The sequence below is a fragment of the Chrysemys picta genome, chromosome 19, assembly GCF_011386835.1.
Source record: "Chrysemys picta bellii isolate R12L10 chromosome 19, ASM1138683v2, whole genome shotgun sequence".
Lineage (NCBI taxonomy): Eukaryota > Metazoa > Chordata > Testudines > Emydidae > Chrysemys > Chrysemys picta.
In genome coordinates this window covers 12,071,201-12,089,872 of record NC_088809.1, presented here as the reverse complement: position 1 = coordinate 12,089,872, position 18,672 = coordinate 12,071,201, and the positions used below count along the sequence as shown (strand labels likewise).

General features: G+C 45.3%; 1 protein-coding gene across 1 annotated transcript in view; it reads left to right on the top strand.

The window, feature by feature from the left end:
• The window catches only part of LOC101950549 (smoothelin-like protein 2), a 50,580-nt gene that overhangs the window by 18,043 nt on the left and 13,865 nt on the right, over positions 1 to 18,672 (top strand). Inside the window, 3 exon segments of the mRNA XM_065573014.1 lie at positions 15,763 to 15,850; positions 16,628 to 16,870; positions 17,571 to 17,633. Coding sequence (XP_065429086.1) covers positions 15,763 to 15,850; positions 16,628 to 16,870; positions 17,571 to 17,633 — 394 coding nt within the window.

Genomic DNA, 18,672 nt, shown 5'->3' with positions numbered 1-18,672 from the left:
GCCAATAGAAACTGCTGTCAGAGAACCAATAAGGGAAGTTGGTAATTACTCCAGATGTCTGCACCTCATTGCAAATTTGTAGCTACCAAAAAATGTGTTTCATGAGACAAATAGTGTCGATTTATGATGCTTCAGAATGAAGCTAAACACTGGAGTTATGCATCCGAAGAAGTGGGCTGTAGTCCATGAAAGCTTATGCTCTAATAAATTTGTTAGTCTCTAAGGTGCCACAAGTCCTCCTGTTCTTCTTTTTGCGGATACAGACTAACACGGCTGCTACTCTGAAAACTGGAGTTAAAGGACCACAAGGTGACAATGTTATGGGGCTGTGTAAGTGTTTTCATGTTAACTTAGCACTACTACTTTCAGCGATAAAGACTGAGATATTCAAAGCTACCCAGGGGATTTAGAGGCACAACTCTCATTAATTTTGGCATGAACCATGTGTCTAAGTTCCCTAGGCAGCATTTTAAAATCTAAGCCAGGTGCTTTCAACTGCATATTGATTCCCGATAGCGTATTGAAGGGGCCAGATTCATCTCTGGTGTAAATCCATTGAACTTCCAGGGACTCATTTAGCTCATGATGTAATAGGCTGAGTACATCTGTTTGCTGACAGAAATCTAAATGAAGAAAATGGCAGGTCATTTATTTCTGATGGAAAGTATTGACAAGTGATTAATTTTAACTCCCATTATTTCACATATAAGTGAAAATAGACAAGTTTATGTCAGGGCAAGAGCTAATGTGAATATTTCATTCAAGATCAAGATACCTTGCATGTATATAGGTTTTAGAGTGGTAGCCATGTTAGTCTGTGTCAGCAAAAAGAATGAGTATTTGTGGCACCTTAAAGACTAACAAATGTATTTGAGCATAAGCTTTTGTGGGCTACAGCCCACTTCATCAGATGCAGTGGGCTTTAGCCCACGAAAACCTTTGCTCAAATAAATTTGTTAGTCTCCAAGGTGCCACAAGTACTCCTCGTTCTTTTTGCATGTATAGCACCTTTTGACAGAGGCTGTCTAAGAACTTTGCAAAGGTGAGTAAGTATGATTACCCTCGTTTACAGGAGAAGAGACTAAGGCAGAGAAGGTCAGATTCTGAGCTCAGTTAAACTGGGTATACGCTGGCATAAATCCATTGTCTTCGCTGGATTGACTCCTGTTCTACATTGGTGAAATCAGAATCAGGTCCTGGGTGAAGAAGTGTTTTGACCACAGCCATGTGATAAACCAGGGGCAGAACTGGGAAAAGAACCCAGGTTTCCTGATTCTTCATCTCCATAGCAAACCACTCAACCTGCCTCTGAGCTACCTTGACTTCTAGGATAGTTTGTAAACTACCAGTTCTTGAGAACTACATCTGAAATCAGTTTTTTAAAGGCCACTTTTCAAAACTTCCCATAAAGAAAGAAATCAGATTCTAACTGGTTTCATAACATTTTTGCAGACTACCTCTATTTTTTAAAAAAAGATGTAATGTATAAATGTAGCAAGAACAGATGTCAAGTCTGGCATCTTCTACATCCCTCAGAGGGGAATGCCCAAAAGTATATCCGCAGAGAAAGAACAAGAGGATACCAATATATATTCACAGAGTTTTGTTTCATTCAGATTCCCATCCTTAAATCTGGTCATGCAATAAGATGAATATGGCATATGGGCAGAGAGAACACAGAACATAAAATAATACCCACAGTCTGGAGCTCAGCACTTTTCTTGCCCTGGTCTTGCTCTGCTATTAGCGTGCATACCCCTGCTTCTGCCAGTGATCCGGTTTCTTGGCACCAAACTTTTATTTGACACCCTAATGGACCCAAATCTGGGAACCACTGTTGTGAAGGTGGAGAAGAATGTCATGTGTTTGAAGGATGATTTTAAAAGCAGGCTGCTGGAGCAACAGCAGACGATCAGCTCCTTGTTGGGAAATCTGTTGCTGTTTGTCAGATTTTTTAATCCCTGCATTCCTCCCCTACCTACCTCTGATTGTTAGTGGAAGAAGAAGTCCTCTGTCCTTTCTCACTAATCACCTCTGACATGCCGGTGGTAACCCTATCGCGGATGATCTTTCTGAAGTGTTTGTAGTTGGGCTCCGCGCCTGTCTGAATAGGATAGTCTAAAAATGTAGCAACAGTGTTCTTTTTGGATTCTGTTGTAGGAGAGTCCCCTTTCATCGTGTTTAACATGCCGTCCACCGAATGCATGGCAGCAACTTCATGAGTCACTCCAGTGTTCCGCCGGCATGCGCCACATGCTTTCTGCACTCCAACTGGCAAACAAGCTTGGCTGAGTCAGGGACCACGGTAACTCCTTGCTTGTATGTCCCTTCTCGGAAAGGCCTTGGGACAGCTGGCAGGGCTTTCTATCGAATACCAACTGGTGGCATCGGATGAGGAGTGCCTCTCCCACCATTCCTCTTGCATCGTTACAAAAGCCATGCTCAGGAAGATCTGTTTGCAAAGCATTGCCCACAAAGTTATGTGGGCTGGAGCTTCACCTGGTCAATATTTCCTGAACCAGATGACCTAATTGTCATTTGCCACCCCTAACTCTGGTGACAGGGTATCTAGTTGGGTTGGCAGAAGATCAGCTTGTCTTGCATTTGCAGTTATCGAATGGTTTGCTGTAAAGAGATGGCTCTGTATGGGTAACCCAGTGAAATTTAATGGTCTGTGATCAGGGCCTGCTCTAGGCACCAGCAAAACAAGCTGGTGCTTGGGGCGGCACATTTTTAGGGGCGGCATTCTGGCGCGGGCCATGCCGCCCCTAAAAATGTGCCCCGGCCGCCCTAACTCACCTCCGCTGCTGCCGCTCGCGCACCGCTGCTCGCCCTCCCTCCCAGGCTCTCAAACCCGGGAATGAGGGGGAGATCCCGAGCGGACGTGGCGCGCGAAACAGCTGATTCGCGCGCCGCTGCTCCCCTCCCTCCCAGGTTTGAGAGCCTGGGAGGGAGGGGGAGACCCTGAGTGGCCGCGGCGCACGCGCTGCTTCTCCCTCTCCCTCCCTCCTGGGGCTTGAGAGCCTGGGGGGAGGAGGCAGGGCTGGGGATTTGGGGAAGGGGCGGAGTTGAGGCGGGGCCGGGGGTGGGGTAAGAAAAAAACGGGGCGGAGGGGCAGCCAAAATTGTTTTCGCTTGGGGCGGCAAAAATCCTAGAGCCGGCCCTGCCTGTGATATATAGAAAGACACAGTAGACCACTAGTGGGCAACCTGCAGCCAGCCCGTGGGCCACATGCAGCCCGTCAGGGTAATCTGCCAGTGGGCCGTGCCACAGTTTGTTTACATTGACCATCCGCAGGCACCCCCAGCTCCCAGTGGCCGCGCTTCGCCGTTCCCAGCTAATGGGAGTGTCAGGAAGCAGCGTCCAGCACATCCCTGTGGCCCGCACTGCTTCCTGCAGCTCCCATTGGCCGAGAACAGCGAACTGCAGCCACTGGGAGCTGTGGCGGCTGTGCCCGCAGATGGTCAGTGTAAACAAACTGCCTTGCGGCCCGCCAGCGATTACCCTGACGGGCCACGTGTGGCCCGCGGGCTGCAGGTTGCCCACCACTGCAGTAGACCATCGAATGGTCCTTTCTGACCTTAAACACTATGAAATCTACATTCTTGTGTTTGCTACAGAAAACCTGGATAATAGAGTTTTCTTCCCAACGTGCCATGTAGACCAATTGCCTTTTGTATATGGCATGCACAGTGTTTTAGAAAAGCAGATGGGGAAAACCTAAAGGAGGAGTAAGGAATAAGCTTCCTGTTGATGTTGTCATGGAATCATAGGGTCAAGTTTAGCTCTCAGCTCCAAAATGGGAGAAACCCCACTGACCCAGGTGCAGTTTCTCCAGATTCACATTGGAGCAGCTTAGAACAAAATTTGGCCTAGTGCTGGAAAAGAGCTAGTAGACCATGTAGTCCACCACTCTGCCAGTGCAGGGTTGCGCCCTGTTCTACACTTACTACTATTTTCGCCAGTCTAGCTTTAAAAAGGTGCCAAGAAACGGGCTTCTGCCTCATCTCTTGGGAGATAATTCCAAGGACAGTAGCAGTGCTAATACATTCACGGCTGAGGGCTTTTTCAAAGCTGCAGGGTCATTTGCTGCTGGAGAATATTAGTGTTATCTAATAGATCATTTTCTTTAATGGCTTCTTACTCTGATACAAGACTTAAGAGGGAATGACCATGTCATGCGTCTTCCTCGCCTGCTTGTGTTCCCTCCATCTCTTGTGCCTTCCCCCTTTTCTGTAGTATAAGTGATCTGTGATATGCCAGGCATAGAGGATGAATTATCGGCACGGTTGAAATCCCTTGGAGTCTTGCTGTTGTTTTCAGTGCCTGTTGCCCAGCAGTAAAGTGGGGATGATAACATTTTGCAACCTCACTGGGCTGCTGGGAAGCTCATTTCATTAAAGTTTGCAAAGCACTTAAAGCTCCTCCGGTGGAAGCAGTTAGAGAAGTTCAAAGCACCGTTATGCCATATCGCCAATGCCAAATGTTCAAAAATCATGAGTCAGGCCCCCCTCAGTCATGAGATTTTCTAAAAAATAACACATGTTGGGTTCTTTTGATTTGCCCTCTGGTTTCTGAGCCTCGAGGCTGCCCTGAGGTCACATTTTCAAGCCTGTCTCTGCAACCACGAATGTTAGAGGCTTACCTTTTTTTAAAGGGAACCTCATACTGTCACTGAATCTTATGCCTCCAGGAGAGGGGACTTTCATAAAAACACCAGCTATCAAGAGACTAACAATTGCATCACTGGAGTTGGCAGCAGGCAAAGAGAGATTATGGGATGCACCTAGGGGTGGAGTCAGGCACAGAACTCAGGAGCTGGCGCTGCTTCTCCTCTCCTGTAATCAGCTCTTCTCTCCCACCCCCATCATTATTCTGTGCATCCCAATAGCGCTCAGAGCCCCCAACCAACATTGGCACTCCATTGTCCCAGGGTCTGATTTACATACGTATGGCATATCAGAGACAGCCCCCAAGAACCGATGATCTAAATAGGTAAGACAGACAAAGGCAATATTGCTCTCCCCGTGTCAGAGATGGGGAACTGAGACATGGAGAGGTTAAAGGCCAAAGTTTCCAAAGAGCCCAGGGATAGATTTTCAAGTGCTAACCACCAAATGTTCAGAATTGCTCAGCTCCCAGTTAGGCATCTAAATAGCAGTACTCTGCCTGGATAGCACCAGAAATTGAAGCCAGATCTCCTGAATCCCAGATCACTATCTTAACCACAAAGCCAGCTTCTCCTTTAACACTACCTCAGTTTCCCCCCCACTAAACTGATACATGGGACACTGTAATTATCACGTGTGCCTACAATAAATCTGCGGAACAACGGTCAGCATGGTAGGAAGTCAGTCTAATGGGTAGGATAATGCATTGTCTGCAAAGAATAATGCCTAATCTGCCTGAATTCTGTCTTGCTGCTGTCAGTGAATTCACTGACCTATTCTCAGCCGTCGTCGGGTGCATCAGAATCAACCCCTACCTCCGTCTGGAATCCGTTTCTTTCTAAGTGTTCATTTTAAAAAGAATGACTTCTTTTTAACTGGGGCGCCGGTGTCTTGGTAAATATGGATTTGAGAGAGATTGACAGCTCTAGGCTGAAAAGGCAATTTTCTGAGCATATAATTAAGTGTCTCTCAGGGTGTCTCAGACAGATGTTTGTTCTCTCAGCTTTTCCAAACCATATAGCAACCCCAGGCAGCACATTCCTTGGAGAGCGATGTCATCATCACCTGTGTTCCTACCAGGGCTGAAAGGAACCTTTCTGATGAGGCTTTAAAACAAAACCATTTCATCTGAGTGCAGGGGAGCTCCTGCAGCACAGAGAGAGCGGAAGGATTTGGAGCAGCTCTGTCAATCGCCAGGCTCTCATTATAATTGTACCTTCCATCCAGGGGTCGTTTCCCAGTGTCCCTGGGCGGTAGGAAAGTATTGTTTTACACAGGAGGAGAAACGCATTCTCAAAAGTGGTCTTTAAATTTGAGTGCATGAAATTTGGGATGCCCAGCTCTGGACACCTGGAGTTTACATTTCAGAGCTATTGAGCACTCATAACTCCAGCTGAAATCAGTGGGAGCTGCAGGGGCTTAGCACCTAGGAAAACCAGCCCCCCAGGATCTACAGTTGGGCACTCAAAAGTAGAGGCTACTTTTGAAAACTTCAGCACAAGTGACTTGCCTGGGGTCACAGAGGAAATCCACGGGAAGGCTGGGAATGGAACCCTGACTCATAGACAACCAGTTCCCTCTTACACACATTCAGGTTACAACTGTGCTATTCGTAGGTCTCATGTGGTCTATGTACCCCATGCTGGTTCAGCGGACAAAGCAACTGCCTGTCTGCTCACCCAGAGCTGATTGGCAGACCCACATGGCAGCTGTGCTGTGAAGATAAAAGGGCAGCAAGACAGGCAGGCAGGGAGGCTGCCAAAGGGACAGAGGGACTGCAGAGAGAGGATCCCAGAGAGAGGTGAGACGCAGCTAGACAAACCAACCCACCAAAGAGGGAGACGCTGTGGGGAAGATTACAGAGGTAGGAAGTAGCTCAGGGAACACCAAGGGTTTGAGGGGACGCCTGGTTTGGCTGTCCGTGACAAGAGCCCTGAGCTGGAACCAAGTGGAGTGGGTGGGCCTGGGTTCCCCCCGTGTATCCCATCTAGGGGCTCTTAAAGAAACTCCTAAATCCTAGAAAACTAGAGCTGATTAGCCCCTACTCAAGCCATGGAACTTCTGCTTCCCCTTTATCCACAGGGGCAGAGTCTATTGAGGACCCATTCAGGAGGGATTGGTCCTGACATGGACTTGACAAATGCAGAGTTGGGTGTGACGGCAGAGGGGAGGACGGAGGCAGCTGGGAAAGCCTCTGCAAGGGGGATGCTAGAAGATAAAGACCCCCTTGAACAACTCTCACCAACAATGAAAAATCCATTCTGCACATTTACCAGCCAAGGACCAGTCGCTCCCATCAAAGTCACTGTGAGTTCTGTACAGAGAACAGTGGCACCAGAGTGTCCTTTGGCATTTAAAAACAAAATTCAATCCGGCCACTTGGTACAAAGTGAGTGAAATTCCAGCCCCATTGAAGTCAACAGGAATTTTATCTTTGACTTCAGTGGGACCAGGATTTCACCTTTCCCTAACTAAACTGTGTTTGAGTTGTTGCAAATTGGAGAAAGTGAGTGTGTCCACTGTTGGAGGCATCCTTTTCTGTGCCTGCCAAAGCAATGCGCATGCTATAGAGGAACACTTGGGTTAGCTGCACTCTCTGTTTCAGTGGAGGTTTGCTGTTATTTATCTTGCAGATACAGCATCATGGGGGTGTTTTTGTAACTCCGATTCTGCTTGCCTCATCTGTGGCAAACAAGTCATGTCAATATTTTGTCAGATGAGAATATTATTCCCTACAGTTTGTAAACTGACATTATCAAGGGTAGAAGGACCCAGAACTGACCTACCTTTTTTGTGTCAGTTTGCAAAGCTTGTGGAATTATTTGTGGGTTTTCCTTAAAAAGAAAAGAAAAGAAAAAAAAAAAGTCAGTGGTTTTTACAAATTTATTATAAAAGGTTGGGATTTTCAGAAGCACTCAGTGTTGGTTTCCTTTGCTCCCACTGAAGCTGATCAGAGCTTAACCATTCACTTCCATCAGAGCAGAATTAGGCCAGTACTGAGCACTTGTGAAAACCCCACCCAAACACAGCAACAGCAGCTCAGCATTCGGGAGGAGGTTGTCATCAATAATAAGTGCTCTGCAGAGCTATTGAGCGAAGTGTGATCTTGAACCCGGATTGCATGCTGCCTCATGCAGCACCAGAGAGGAGGCAAACATCCTGGCAGCAAAAGTCAGAACACCAGGGCATAGCCTGACCGCCATGGTACATATCTGCTCACTGCATGGTCAAAACACGGGACCTCCGACACGTTAGCGACTGTGCGCCACCATCGGCACGGATGTAACGTCACTGAAATCAATGGAGCTACGCTAAGGATTGGGCCCACATGCTAATTGTGACTTGTGCAGATGGGAACCATGTGTGGAGTCCACTTTACAACCTGTTGAAATCTGCAGGACAGATGGGCCATTATTTAGGGTCAGACTGTCTCTGGCTGGTGCCAGAGTGCGATAGCCCTTTCCCTCACCCCTCCCTAGGGCCAAGAACAAGTGCAATCCCCAAAAAGCTGTCTCTAGGCAACTCCCAGGAAACAAACAGTGTTCCCCCCCAGCAGCGCAAATGTGGAGTTACTTCACTAAAGTCAGTGGTGTTGCTCCAGTTTTACATCGGCGTAATTGAGAGCTGCACTGGGCCTGGGGACTGCCTGTTTACACTTATCACATAATTACTTTCAAACACACGAGCAGTTCCATTGCAGTTAAGCACATTGCTTAAGTGCTTTGCTGGACCAGGGCCTAAGTCAGTAATGGGTGGAGGGCGGCATGCTCTTTAGACATCAGTGCACAGAGCCTTGGTAAAACACTCCAGTCCTCAAGGTGAAGATGCTCCATGTTGTTGAAGGCCACTCACTTCTGGTTCCATGCTTACCATGGATTTTAGTGGATAATAGCACATTTGGACCCTGGGGCTTGCTACTGCATGGTGCTGAGAGGGAGCACCTCATCCAATGGGAGTGCTGAGCATTGCCTGAGAGGGAGCACCACGTCCAATGGGAGTGCTGAACTCTGCTGCAGAGGGAGCACCACGTCCAATGGGAGTACTTTGCACCACTGGAGAGGGAGCACCACGTCCAATGGGAATGCTGAGCACCGCTGCAGAGGGAGCACCACGTCCAATGAGAATGCTGAGCACCGCCTGAGAACGAGCACCTTGTCCAATGAGAGTGCTGATCCCCCTTCTTGTGGGGCACACCGTACTTTGCGGGACTGGGCACCATTAGCAGGAGTTAGCCAGAAAATAGTGACTCAATTCTCCAATTTTTAAAAACGGTATTTTGTTTGTTTTTTAAATAGTCTCTTCAAATGCCAGCCGGCTCTGAACATTCTGGATCTCTTTATTTTGCTTTTTCTTGGGTTGGCTTTTAATTTCTCATTGACAAGGCTGGTGCATTTTGCTCTTAAAAAGACACATTTTGAGTCTAGAGACCAGGCCCCATCAGAGCATAAACATTTAAAATTGCTTCTCATCTTTTGACAGCATCACTGTAAGACGTAGACTCTGGGAATCAAAGCTGTCCCTTAGTCAGGGCCTGATCTAGCTTGCACTGAAGACAGTGAGTGAAATTCTCTCTGCCACTTAAGCAGCACATCAGCCTTATGCTGGCGCCATGCTCAGGGGTGACTAGCACCCCGTGGAGAACAGGACAGGCCACTCAGTCCTTCCTAAGGCATAGCTCCCACTGAGTACAATCAATGAAACGAGAGACTTCCCTGAATAAGAATGTCACGACTTAGCCCTTCTAGGGCAAAATCTTATAAGCCGGATTCTCAGCTGATGTCAACCAATGTAGCTCCATGGACGTCACTTGAGCAACTCCAACGTACAGCGGCTGAGGAGCTGGCCCTCCTTGTTTTGTACGGCATCAATACAGAATAAAAATAGGACTGATGAAGGATGATGTTTGTTGTACTTTTCTCCAATGAATCCTGGCTGGTCACTGTGTTTATTCATGCAAAGTAACTGCTGCTACTCTCAGGGTACAGAGAAGTTTCACAACAATTTTTATTTTTAAAAAATTACGAGGGCCGTGTACAATGTTACCGATTTAGTGTAGCAGGAATAAGTCAGATGCAGTCTCATTTTTGCCATGTAAGTACAAAGAAACGTTCACCTAGGGAATAATAGGTGCTCCAGTATTAGCAGCAAAATGTTATTATTTTTGATGAGGAGGAGGGACAAAATAATATTTTGTTAAAGATGCCATTTTCCCGCTATATTTGATATGCTGTAGAACGCAAAGTCTAAGGGCCGGATTTTCTAAAGAGCCCAGCACCCATTTGGAGACCAAATTACGTGTAATTCTGAAGAGCCACACCTGTGGGTATGAGCTCCTTTGAAAATAGGCCCCTTAGTTAGGTGTCTGTATGGGAGCAGAGCTCTTTTAAAAATCTGACCCCGGGTAGCATAGATGGCTCTAGACAGGGCCGGCTCCAGCTTTTTTGCTGCCCCAAGCGGTGAAAAAAAAAAAAAAAAAGATAAAACCGCGATTGGTGGCACTTTGGTGGCAGCTCTACCGTGCTGCTTTATTCTTCGGCAGCAATTTGGCGGCTGGTCCTTCCCTCTGAGAGGGACCGGCCACCGAATTGCCGCCGAAGACCCGGACGTGCCGCCCCTTTCCATTGGCTGCCCCAAGCACCTGCTTTCTGCGCTGGTGCCTGGAGCCAGCCCTGGCCCTAGAACAGCTCAGATGCTTTTAAGAAAGTTTGGATGCTGGAAAAAAGTGAGAGCTTCCAAACACACAAACTTTTATGGGAATTATTTTCTCCTGTCTACATTTCTTACTAATAAAGTAGTGAACAAAAGTTTCCTGTGTGCAGATCCAGTACACAGCAGCATCTCAGCATGGAGCTGGGAGATGTACCTCCGGGGAGGATAAAACTGTTGTTGTGTGTGACCATCCTAAAATCCCAGGAACCAAGCGGATTTTGATGTGGCAACCAAGGAAAATCTGAGCGTGTGTCACTCTTGTTATTGAAGCTGTAAACAAAGTAGTGGTAAAAACCAATGGTGCCTTTTCATAAGCGCATTAAACTAACGAAGGAGGCATGTGTTGCTTATGTAGATTGATGGTAAACAGTTTGGGGAATATGTTGGCACATTCTTTTATACCTCAGGCTTTGATCCAACAAAGTATATAAACACACGTGTAACTTTAAGAATGTGAAATAGCCTTATAACTTTAAGCATGTGACAACAATGGGGGTGCCCAGGTGCTTAAAGCTGAACGTGTGCTTAAGTGCTTTACTGGGATCAGGACCTTAGTTTTGATCACAATTCTAATTCCTTGTGAGCGTGGGGCAGGATTTTCAAGTGACTAGTGACTTTGGGGGCTTTTGGAAAATCAGATCCCTTTAACGGTGTCTCAGGCTGGGCACCCAAAATCACAAGCCACTTTTTAAAATTGTAACTGTGTTCCCAAATTGTGCCATAGCCTTGCAAAGCATAAGGTTCAGTCATGATTGGGAATATAGGGCCCAAACCAATTCTCACTGAACTCAATGGAAAGGCTTCCACTGACTTTAGTAGTGTAGGATTTTAACCATAATTTTATACTTTGTGCCCAAATTGCACTTAAACTACCATTATAATGGGGTCACCTGACATTGTAGGGTATAAAGTGCAGATGGGACCCCAACCCCTAGAACAGATCATTATGAGCTGGTGAGGATTTGGATTAGGACTAGTAAAACTATAAACATCTCAGGTAGTGGAAAATACAATGGAAATTCCCAGTGAATTAACACCGAAGACAAAGAATGTGCTTGATTTAAAAACTAACTGTAAGGCAGGAAAGGTCCTTATCCCATGTTCTTAGTGTACAATGGGCGAGGATAAATAGAGGTATGCTAAAAATCAAATAAGGGCCAGGAAACCATGTTTTCTGCAGACTTAACTTGGGTTGATTGTTTGGTTTCTGCATTTTACGTGCAATGTGTTTTTTCCCCCCACCACTAATGAATTATTTTAATAGTTTATTATGAAGCCACAGCATAACTATGTGAAATCAAACCATCAGTTTGATTTCCTCCATGTGAAAACCAAATGTGGATGCAGGGGGAAATTATTACTTACCTGTGTGCTGCCTCTTTCCTTTCTATTCTGTATAGGTTCTTATACCACCCTCATTACCATAGTATTTGAGTGTCTTCCAGTAGTGGATTAAGCAACACGATTAACATCTGTGCAAAGTAACTTACTGTATAGCAAAAGCCAAAGCAGAAAGCTTGGCTAATGGACAGAACACAAGTCAGAGGTGTCCCCGTTTATGTTACAACCTGGCCTTTTTTATTTTAAAATGAGCCTTAGGGTTCAATTCTGCAAGGTGTTGTGTGCACAGGCCCAAATGGGCTAACTACTTAAGGCCTGGTCTACACTGTGGGGCGGGGGGTTGATGTAAGATACGCAACTTCAGCTATGGGAATACCGTAGCTGAAGTCGACATATCTTATTCCGACTTACCTCCCATCCTCACAGCGCGGGATTGATGGCCACGGCTCCCCCGTCGACTCTGCTACCGCCACTTGCTCCGGTGGAGTTCTGGAGTTGACAGGGAGCGTGTTCGGGGATCGATATATCGTGTCTTAACAAGACACGATATATCGATCCCCGATAAATCTATCGCTACCCGCCGATACGACGGATAGTCTGGACGTACCCTATGCCTCAGCTTAACTTTTCTCATTGTCAAGGCTGGCTTCTCTAACATTTTGTATAAATCACAATAAGTGAATAACTAGTGGCAAGGAATTTGGATTTTTAAAATTCTGTCACTTCTAATAATGTGCTAATAGCAACAGAGGTAAAATGTGTTTGTTTATAACATCTGAGGCCAGATCCTCAGCTGCTGTGAATGAGTGAGTGTTATGGAGCTATGCTGATTTACATTGGCTAATGATGTATAAGTTAACAGCATTCTAGGCTATGTCTACATTTACAGCGGAGTGTAGCAATACAGATACTGCACACCCACCTAGCCCAGGTATAAATAGCAGTGTCGATGGTGAGGCACTGCTTAGGCAAATAGAGTACAGACACACCAGAAGCTGAGAGTATATATATCCTACATGGCTCGCTCTATACGTCCAAGCAGTGCCGCCTATGTCTACACTATTTTTAGCAGTGTAGTGTCCTGCTGCCCTCTGTCCTGCCAGAGCCTTTCACTGCCATGTGTAGCTACACACCGCAGTGTGGATGCAGCCTGCTTTTCACTGTGGTATATAGCTACCCCTATCCTACACGCTGTCAAAAGTGTAAACAATAAAGCCCTACATGTTGGGCTAAACTCTGCTCTGAGTAACACTGGGGGTAAATTCTGGGAACACCATTCAATCCATTGAGTTGCTCCAGATTTGCACTAGTGTAACAGGGAATAGAGTATGCCCCTCTGCAGTTTTGCCAACTTCAAGTGTTCACAAGTTATGAATCAGGCCCTAAAATCATAACATTGTCTTAATCATGATTTTTTTAAAAAAATAATAATTAGGAGTTATTTTTCTTTGTCTCCTGATTTCTGCATCTTTAGATCACACTCAGTGCACATTTTCAGGCTTTTCTCCACAACCATAATGGGTAGAAATTTCCATTTAAAAAGAAAATGGAAATGGAGACTCATAAAATCACCTGCCTCCAGGAGCTGAAGCTTTAAGATAAACACCAAATATTGTGAAGGTTGGGATAAAATGATGTGAGTGGGCAACCCTGCCTCTGGTGGGATTTTTTGTTTTGTTTAATCCTGCACTCTGAATCCAGAGAGAGAGAAATTGACACATAACTTTTACATCTAATGTGACAACCCAGTTGCACAACTGACTGCTTTTTTTTCTTTCATAATTTGTTTAGATTGAGAAAACACACAAATGTGTTGCAGATTTTTTAAAAAACTTTTGGGCTAGTCTGGTGTAAAGTCTATTTACAGTGACATCAAACTTTCCCATGGACTTTAACTTAGGGAACTCGCAGTTTCCCATAAACAGGTATAAGTACCACAAACTTTTTTTAATCTAAGTAATCATGTGACTGCAAAAAAATTCTTTTTTTGGTCCCTTGCAACCAAAAATTGCGTACTTTCTGTTGGATGATAAAAACAAAACGTTCTTGGCTCATTTGCCTGGAATTAAATTAGCAAACATCAAAAAGTATGTCGTTTTCCAAAAACAACATTTCAAAAGTTATAAGTGGTAACTCAGTCATAAAGTGCTAGGATATTTACTTTTCCCCTAATACTCTTTCCATATGTCATCTAATTGTAATGACTGTCATTTTATCTGCCTTAAGTAGAGAGAACTTGTGTAGAACATTAAGCAGTTTTATGCAATGTCCTGTAAATGTTGTATAAAGAAGATTCATGTGTAAACATAAGGGACTCTTCAAGTTAATGTTGAGAAGAGTTATGGGCTTTACTCCACAGCTTGTCCCAGTGGAAAACTTTTACTGGTCATAAATTATACCACTGCTTTTACATAAAGGCCATTAAATCATTCCTAAGGTAAAAATACTAGGTTAGGATTTAGACTTACAATAAGTTAGAATCAGCAACTAGATTGTATGTGTGGAGAAAAAGTTGCCTTTTATTTTGCCCATCCTGTACAGGAGGGGGAATAGATTTACTGGGATACTGCTGTAATAACTTGGGCCTCACTCCTGCAGTCAATCCTGATGCGTGTGACTAACTTTACTCACAGGAGTAGACCTGTTTAAGTGGATGGGGCCATTCAATTTAGTGAAGTTTTACATCTGCATCAGTGCTTGCAGAATTGGGCCCTCACTCTGTTTCTGCATTTATTTTCATAGTGTGCATGCAAATCCTGGGTCTGATTTTGTGAGGTGCTGAGCACCCTAAACACCCAGCACCTCTTTTAGGCCCTGATCCTGCAAAGGCTTAACTTTATACATGTGACTGGTCCGACTGGCTTCAACAGAACTATTCACGTCTGTAGAGATATGCACATGCTGTAGCTTTCTCGCAGGACGGAGATATTGTGTTGAAGACAGCGCAGAATCATTCGAAGACATGACAAAGTGAGCTATAGAGCAGAATAAACTAATTTTGTACAGAAGAACTGTGACACATGACTGGTATGTGCATCTGTGAAAAAGATCACACTCAGTTCACTGAAAGGTACAGACTGCACGTCTCTTGTCCTGGGGTGAGCTCTTGGCACATTTCAAGTCCATGGGAGTTGTGCCATTGATTTCAGTGGAGCCAGATTTCATCCGTGGTGCGCATAGCACTGATTTAAGGTAGACAGCACTGATTCTGGTCCTGCTTCTGCTCCCAAAGAAATCAACAGAAGTTTTGCCATTGACTTCACTTGGAGCATGATCAGGCTTTATTTTCCACACTGTGTTAAATTAACAGCAGATGTGCTCACCTACAGTTCCCCACAAGTGGATGGCAGTGGTATTTGCTAATATTACAAGCATGTCAGACTTAGTTCTGAAACAGCCCATCCTTTCCGTGTAGCAGAGGGCTTTGTTTTAAGTCACAATACAACTCTGGAAGATCGGGAGAGCGGGGGGAAGAGCACCAGAACTTCCAATGTATTAAAGTAACAGAGGGTGGAAAAGGCAGACATTGACCTGTGTGATGCCCCCTGTGATTACAGAAAGTTCCCCACCTGAGCATAGTGTATCCTCTATACAGGAAGGGAAACCCCCAGAGCTTAATTTGTCATGAAAGAGATGCTGGGGCTCAAGCAATTTTTTTACATTCATAACTGAGGCAGCAAGCCCAGAGTAGTCGGGGCTCTGAACTGCCAAGCCTAGAGGTGCCGGGGCAAAAATTAAGCTCTGGAGACCCCTCCTTTCTGCACTGGGCCAATCTGCCCTTGGCTGCGTATCCGAGGGTTGGATTTAGTCCTTTATCACCAGCGCTCCTTTTGCAGTGGGCAGCAGCCAGACCGTTCAGATAATCAGTGTGATCCTGAATGATTTGGCTTTTGGGGGTAGGGGCTGTCTCCCACTCTCTTGCATGGAGACTATCACAATGGGACCTGATCTCAGTTAGGCCTGTGGGTGCTACAGCGACGACTACCATTAATAATTTGAAAGCCAGACCATCGTTCAAGTATTGCGTGTAATGTTTTGGCAGAGCGTGGACCTGGATGACCACAACGAACCTGAGACTAGAAGAGTTTCTAATTCCTCCATAGTTGAAAACGGACACCAGTCTTTGGCAGGTAAGAGGAGAGAAATGCTTGAAATGAGTCTTTTTAAGATCGACTTTGAATGCAAAATATTGCTGCTGGTCAAAAGCTCAGTTCTCTCAGGTACTGAGCAGCTCTCTAATGTCGCCAGTGTCTTACTCTGGAACTGTTTCACCACGAATACTGTACTAAGGCCCTGATCCTGAAACACTTAGGTATATGCTTGATTTTATTACCATGAGTAGTAACCATTCATTTGTTAAGCATGTGCCTAAGGGTCTGCAGAATCGGGGCCTAAGACCCATCATCAGCATGACTTCCAATTACGGTAATAGGACTTTGTATTCTGAATGTCTTCCTGTCCATACATTTCAAATGACTTTGCAAACTATTAATTAACTCTCACCACCTGTCTGTGGGAAAGGTCTTATTATCTCTATTTCTCAGAAGAGGAAACTGAGGCACCGACTGTTTAAGTAAACCAAGAAACAACAAAGGAGTCCTGCCTCCTAACCCCCAGCAGTAGGGCACTAGACTTAGTGGCCCTAAAAGGAAACATAGTAGACTAGTCATCTGAAGAAGCTTTTCTAATTAAGAATATTAAAGAGTAGAATATGATCAGTTACTTCTAATTTACATCTGAGTCTGTGCAATAAATGACATAATCGGCTAGGGGAAAATTGGATTGTTATTCCAGTCTTTCCTAAAATAAAATTAAATAAAGCCCTGGTGCATAGATATTGTGTTGTATTTTTAAAGATATCTGTCAATAAAAGTTTTGCTCTCTCTTTGTTTCCTTTAATACCGTAGGTCAGGCAAAAGTCTCACAGGAAGTGACCTCTTCCCTTCAGATGTCAAACTCGTCCCCCGAGGAACATGCCCCTGCAGTAACCTTACGGATGCCCCACCTTCCTGTTACTGCAATAACTCGAGTATCAGAGAAGTTTTCAGGAGAAACCTCCGCCTTATCAGGAACTAGTAATGCTACCAGTGGCCTGATAGGGCAGAGCAGGAGCCAGAATGAGGCGACGATGAAAACTTCCAGCCAATCAGGTAAAAGAAATTTCTAGATATGAAAATAATTTGCTCACTGAAGCCAGCTCTGATTTAAAAACAAAACAAACAAAAAAGCTCATATAATTTGATTCTTGTTCACACTAGTCAGCGGTCTTCTTTTCTGAACTGCACTTCATGCAAAGGTTAGTGGCTGTGATGTTTGTAGTCCAGTTTATCTGAGCCTAAGTCTCACACTGCAGATTTTACATAGACGTTCGTTGCTCCCATTGGGGTGAGATAGGACTGATCCAAAGTCCGCTGAAGTCAATGAAAATCTTTCCATTGTCTACCGTAGTTTTGGGATCAAGCCCGTAGTGGTTTGCCCACAACTTCCCCGTTAGGAAGGTCTCGTCATTCCTGTTTTACAGAAGAGGAAACTCAGGTGCAGAAAGTTCAAGTGACCTGCCTGAGATTTCAAAGAGGAGTGAGCAATGCGGCCCGGAATAAAACAAAGGAATCCTGAGGAGAGCGGGTTGGAAAATAGGAGGGGAGGGAGGTGCATGGACCGGATTCTCCTATTGCACCAGTCTGACGCTGATGGAACGCCATTGAACTCCTGTTTGTGAAAGGAAGGTCCAGCCCCGTTGCCAACAAGAGAAATTGTGTGCATTTAAATCAAAAATCCCTCCTCTCTACCTGCCCTTTTATTAAAACACAGAAACAAGCAAACCCCTCCTCTGTCTTTTTTGCTTTTCAGTGACTGCTGTGAAGACCTGGAATTCAAGTTCCGTGAGAACAATGGGCACCTCCATAGCTGCAGGTGGGTGTTATTTTCTCTGCCCTTCAGCATGGAAGGTATATCCAAACCCCACATTATTGTGCTAAACGATACAGGGTAGCCAGTGCTGCAGTGCTTGGGGTTTCAGATCTGGTCCCATCTCTACGGAGTAGGATTTGTCTATCCACTAATCTTTAATTGGATGGTTATATTACAGAAGTATGTAGTAACGCTAAGAGCGTTACAAGGCTGCATGCAGAGGTCCAATTTAGCCCCATTGAAGTCAAGGAGAGTCTTTCCATTGACTTCAGTGAGAGTCAATAAATCAATTCTTAGCAGAGGACAATGGCCCACTCAGACTCAGGGCATGTCTACACAGCAAAAGCTGTTCACAGGCTCGCCCCCGAGCTAGCTTGAATCCAGCTAACGCAGGTAATGGCAGTGAAGATAGTGCCGCGTGGGCTTCAGAGCCGGCTAGCATGGCAAGTACATACCCAGGGTCTGTGCCAGTCTTGAACTACTTGCGCTGAATCCCGTGCTATGCTGTCTTCACTGCTATTGTTCACCTGTGCTGGCTGGATTCAGGAGAGCTCTGGTAGGCTAGCCTGTGCACACCTTTTGCTGTGTAGACATGCCCTTGGAGTACTTTGCCACGGGGGTTTGGTTTTACAAACCCTTAGGATGATCCAGCCAGAGCAAAGAAAAGCCTTCAGTTTATTTTGGATTTTCCACAATGCTCTTTGTCCTTACCACAAACACTTCATAAATCACACTCCCAGAAGGGAATTTATTCTCTTAGCTTTGTCTCGCACTGAGGCCGTGGTGCTACCAGATTGGACTGATTTTGCGTTCTTTGCTGTACATTGGGGCAAACTTGATTTTCTGGAGGAGAGAATGACTAGACGTCTCAGCTGCGGGGAACGTGGCAGGAGTAAGAGCTGTGTGATGCTGCAGCCTGGAGAGCTGGTGGGAAAAGACTTTAACATGGGCGGTATACAAATGAAGGCAGATCAAACCCTGGTACATAATCAGGAAGGCTGCTAAACAGAGACGCTTTGGTACAGCAGTCACACAGCACCAC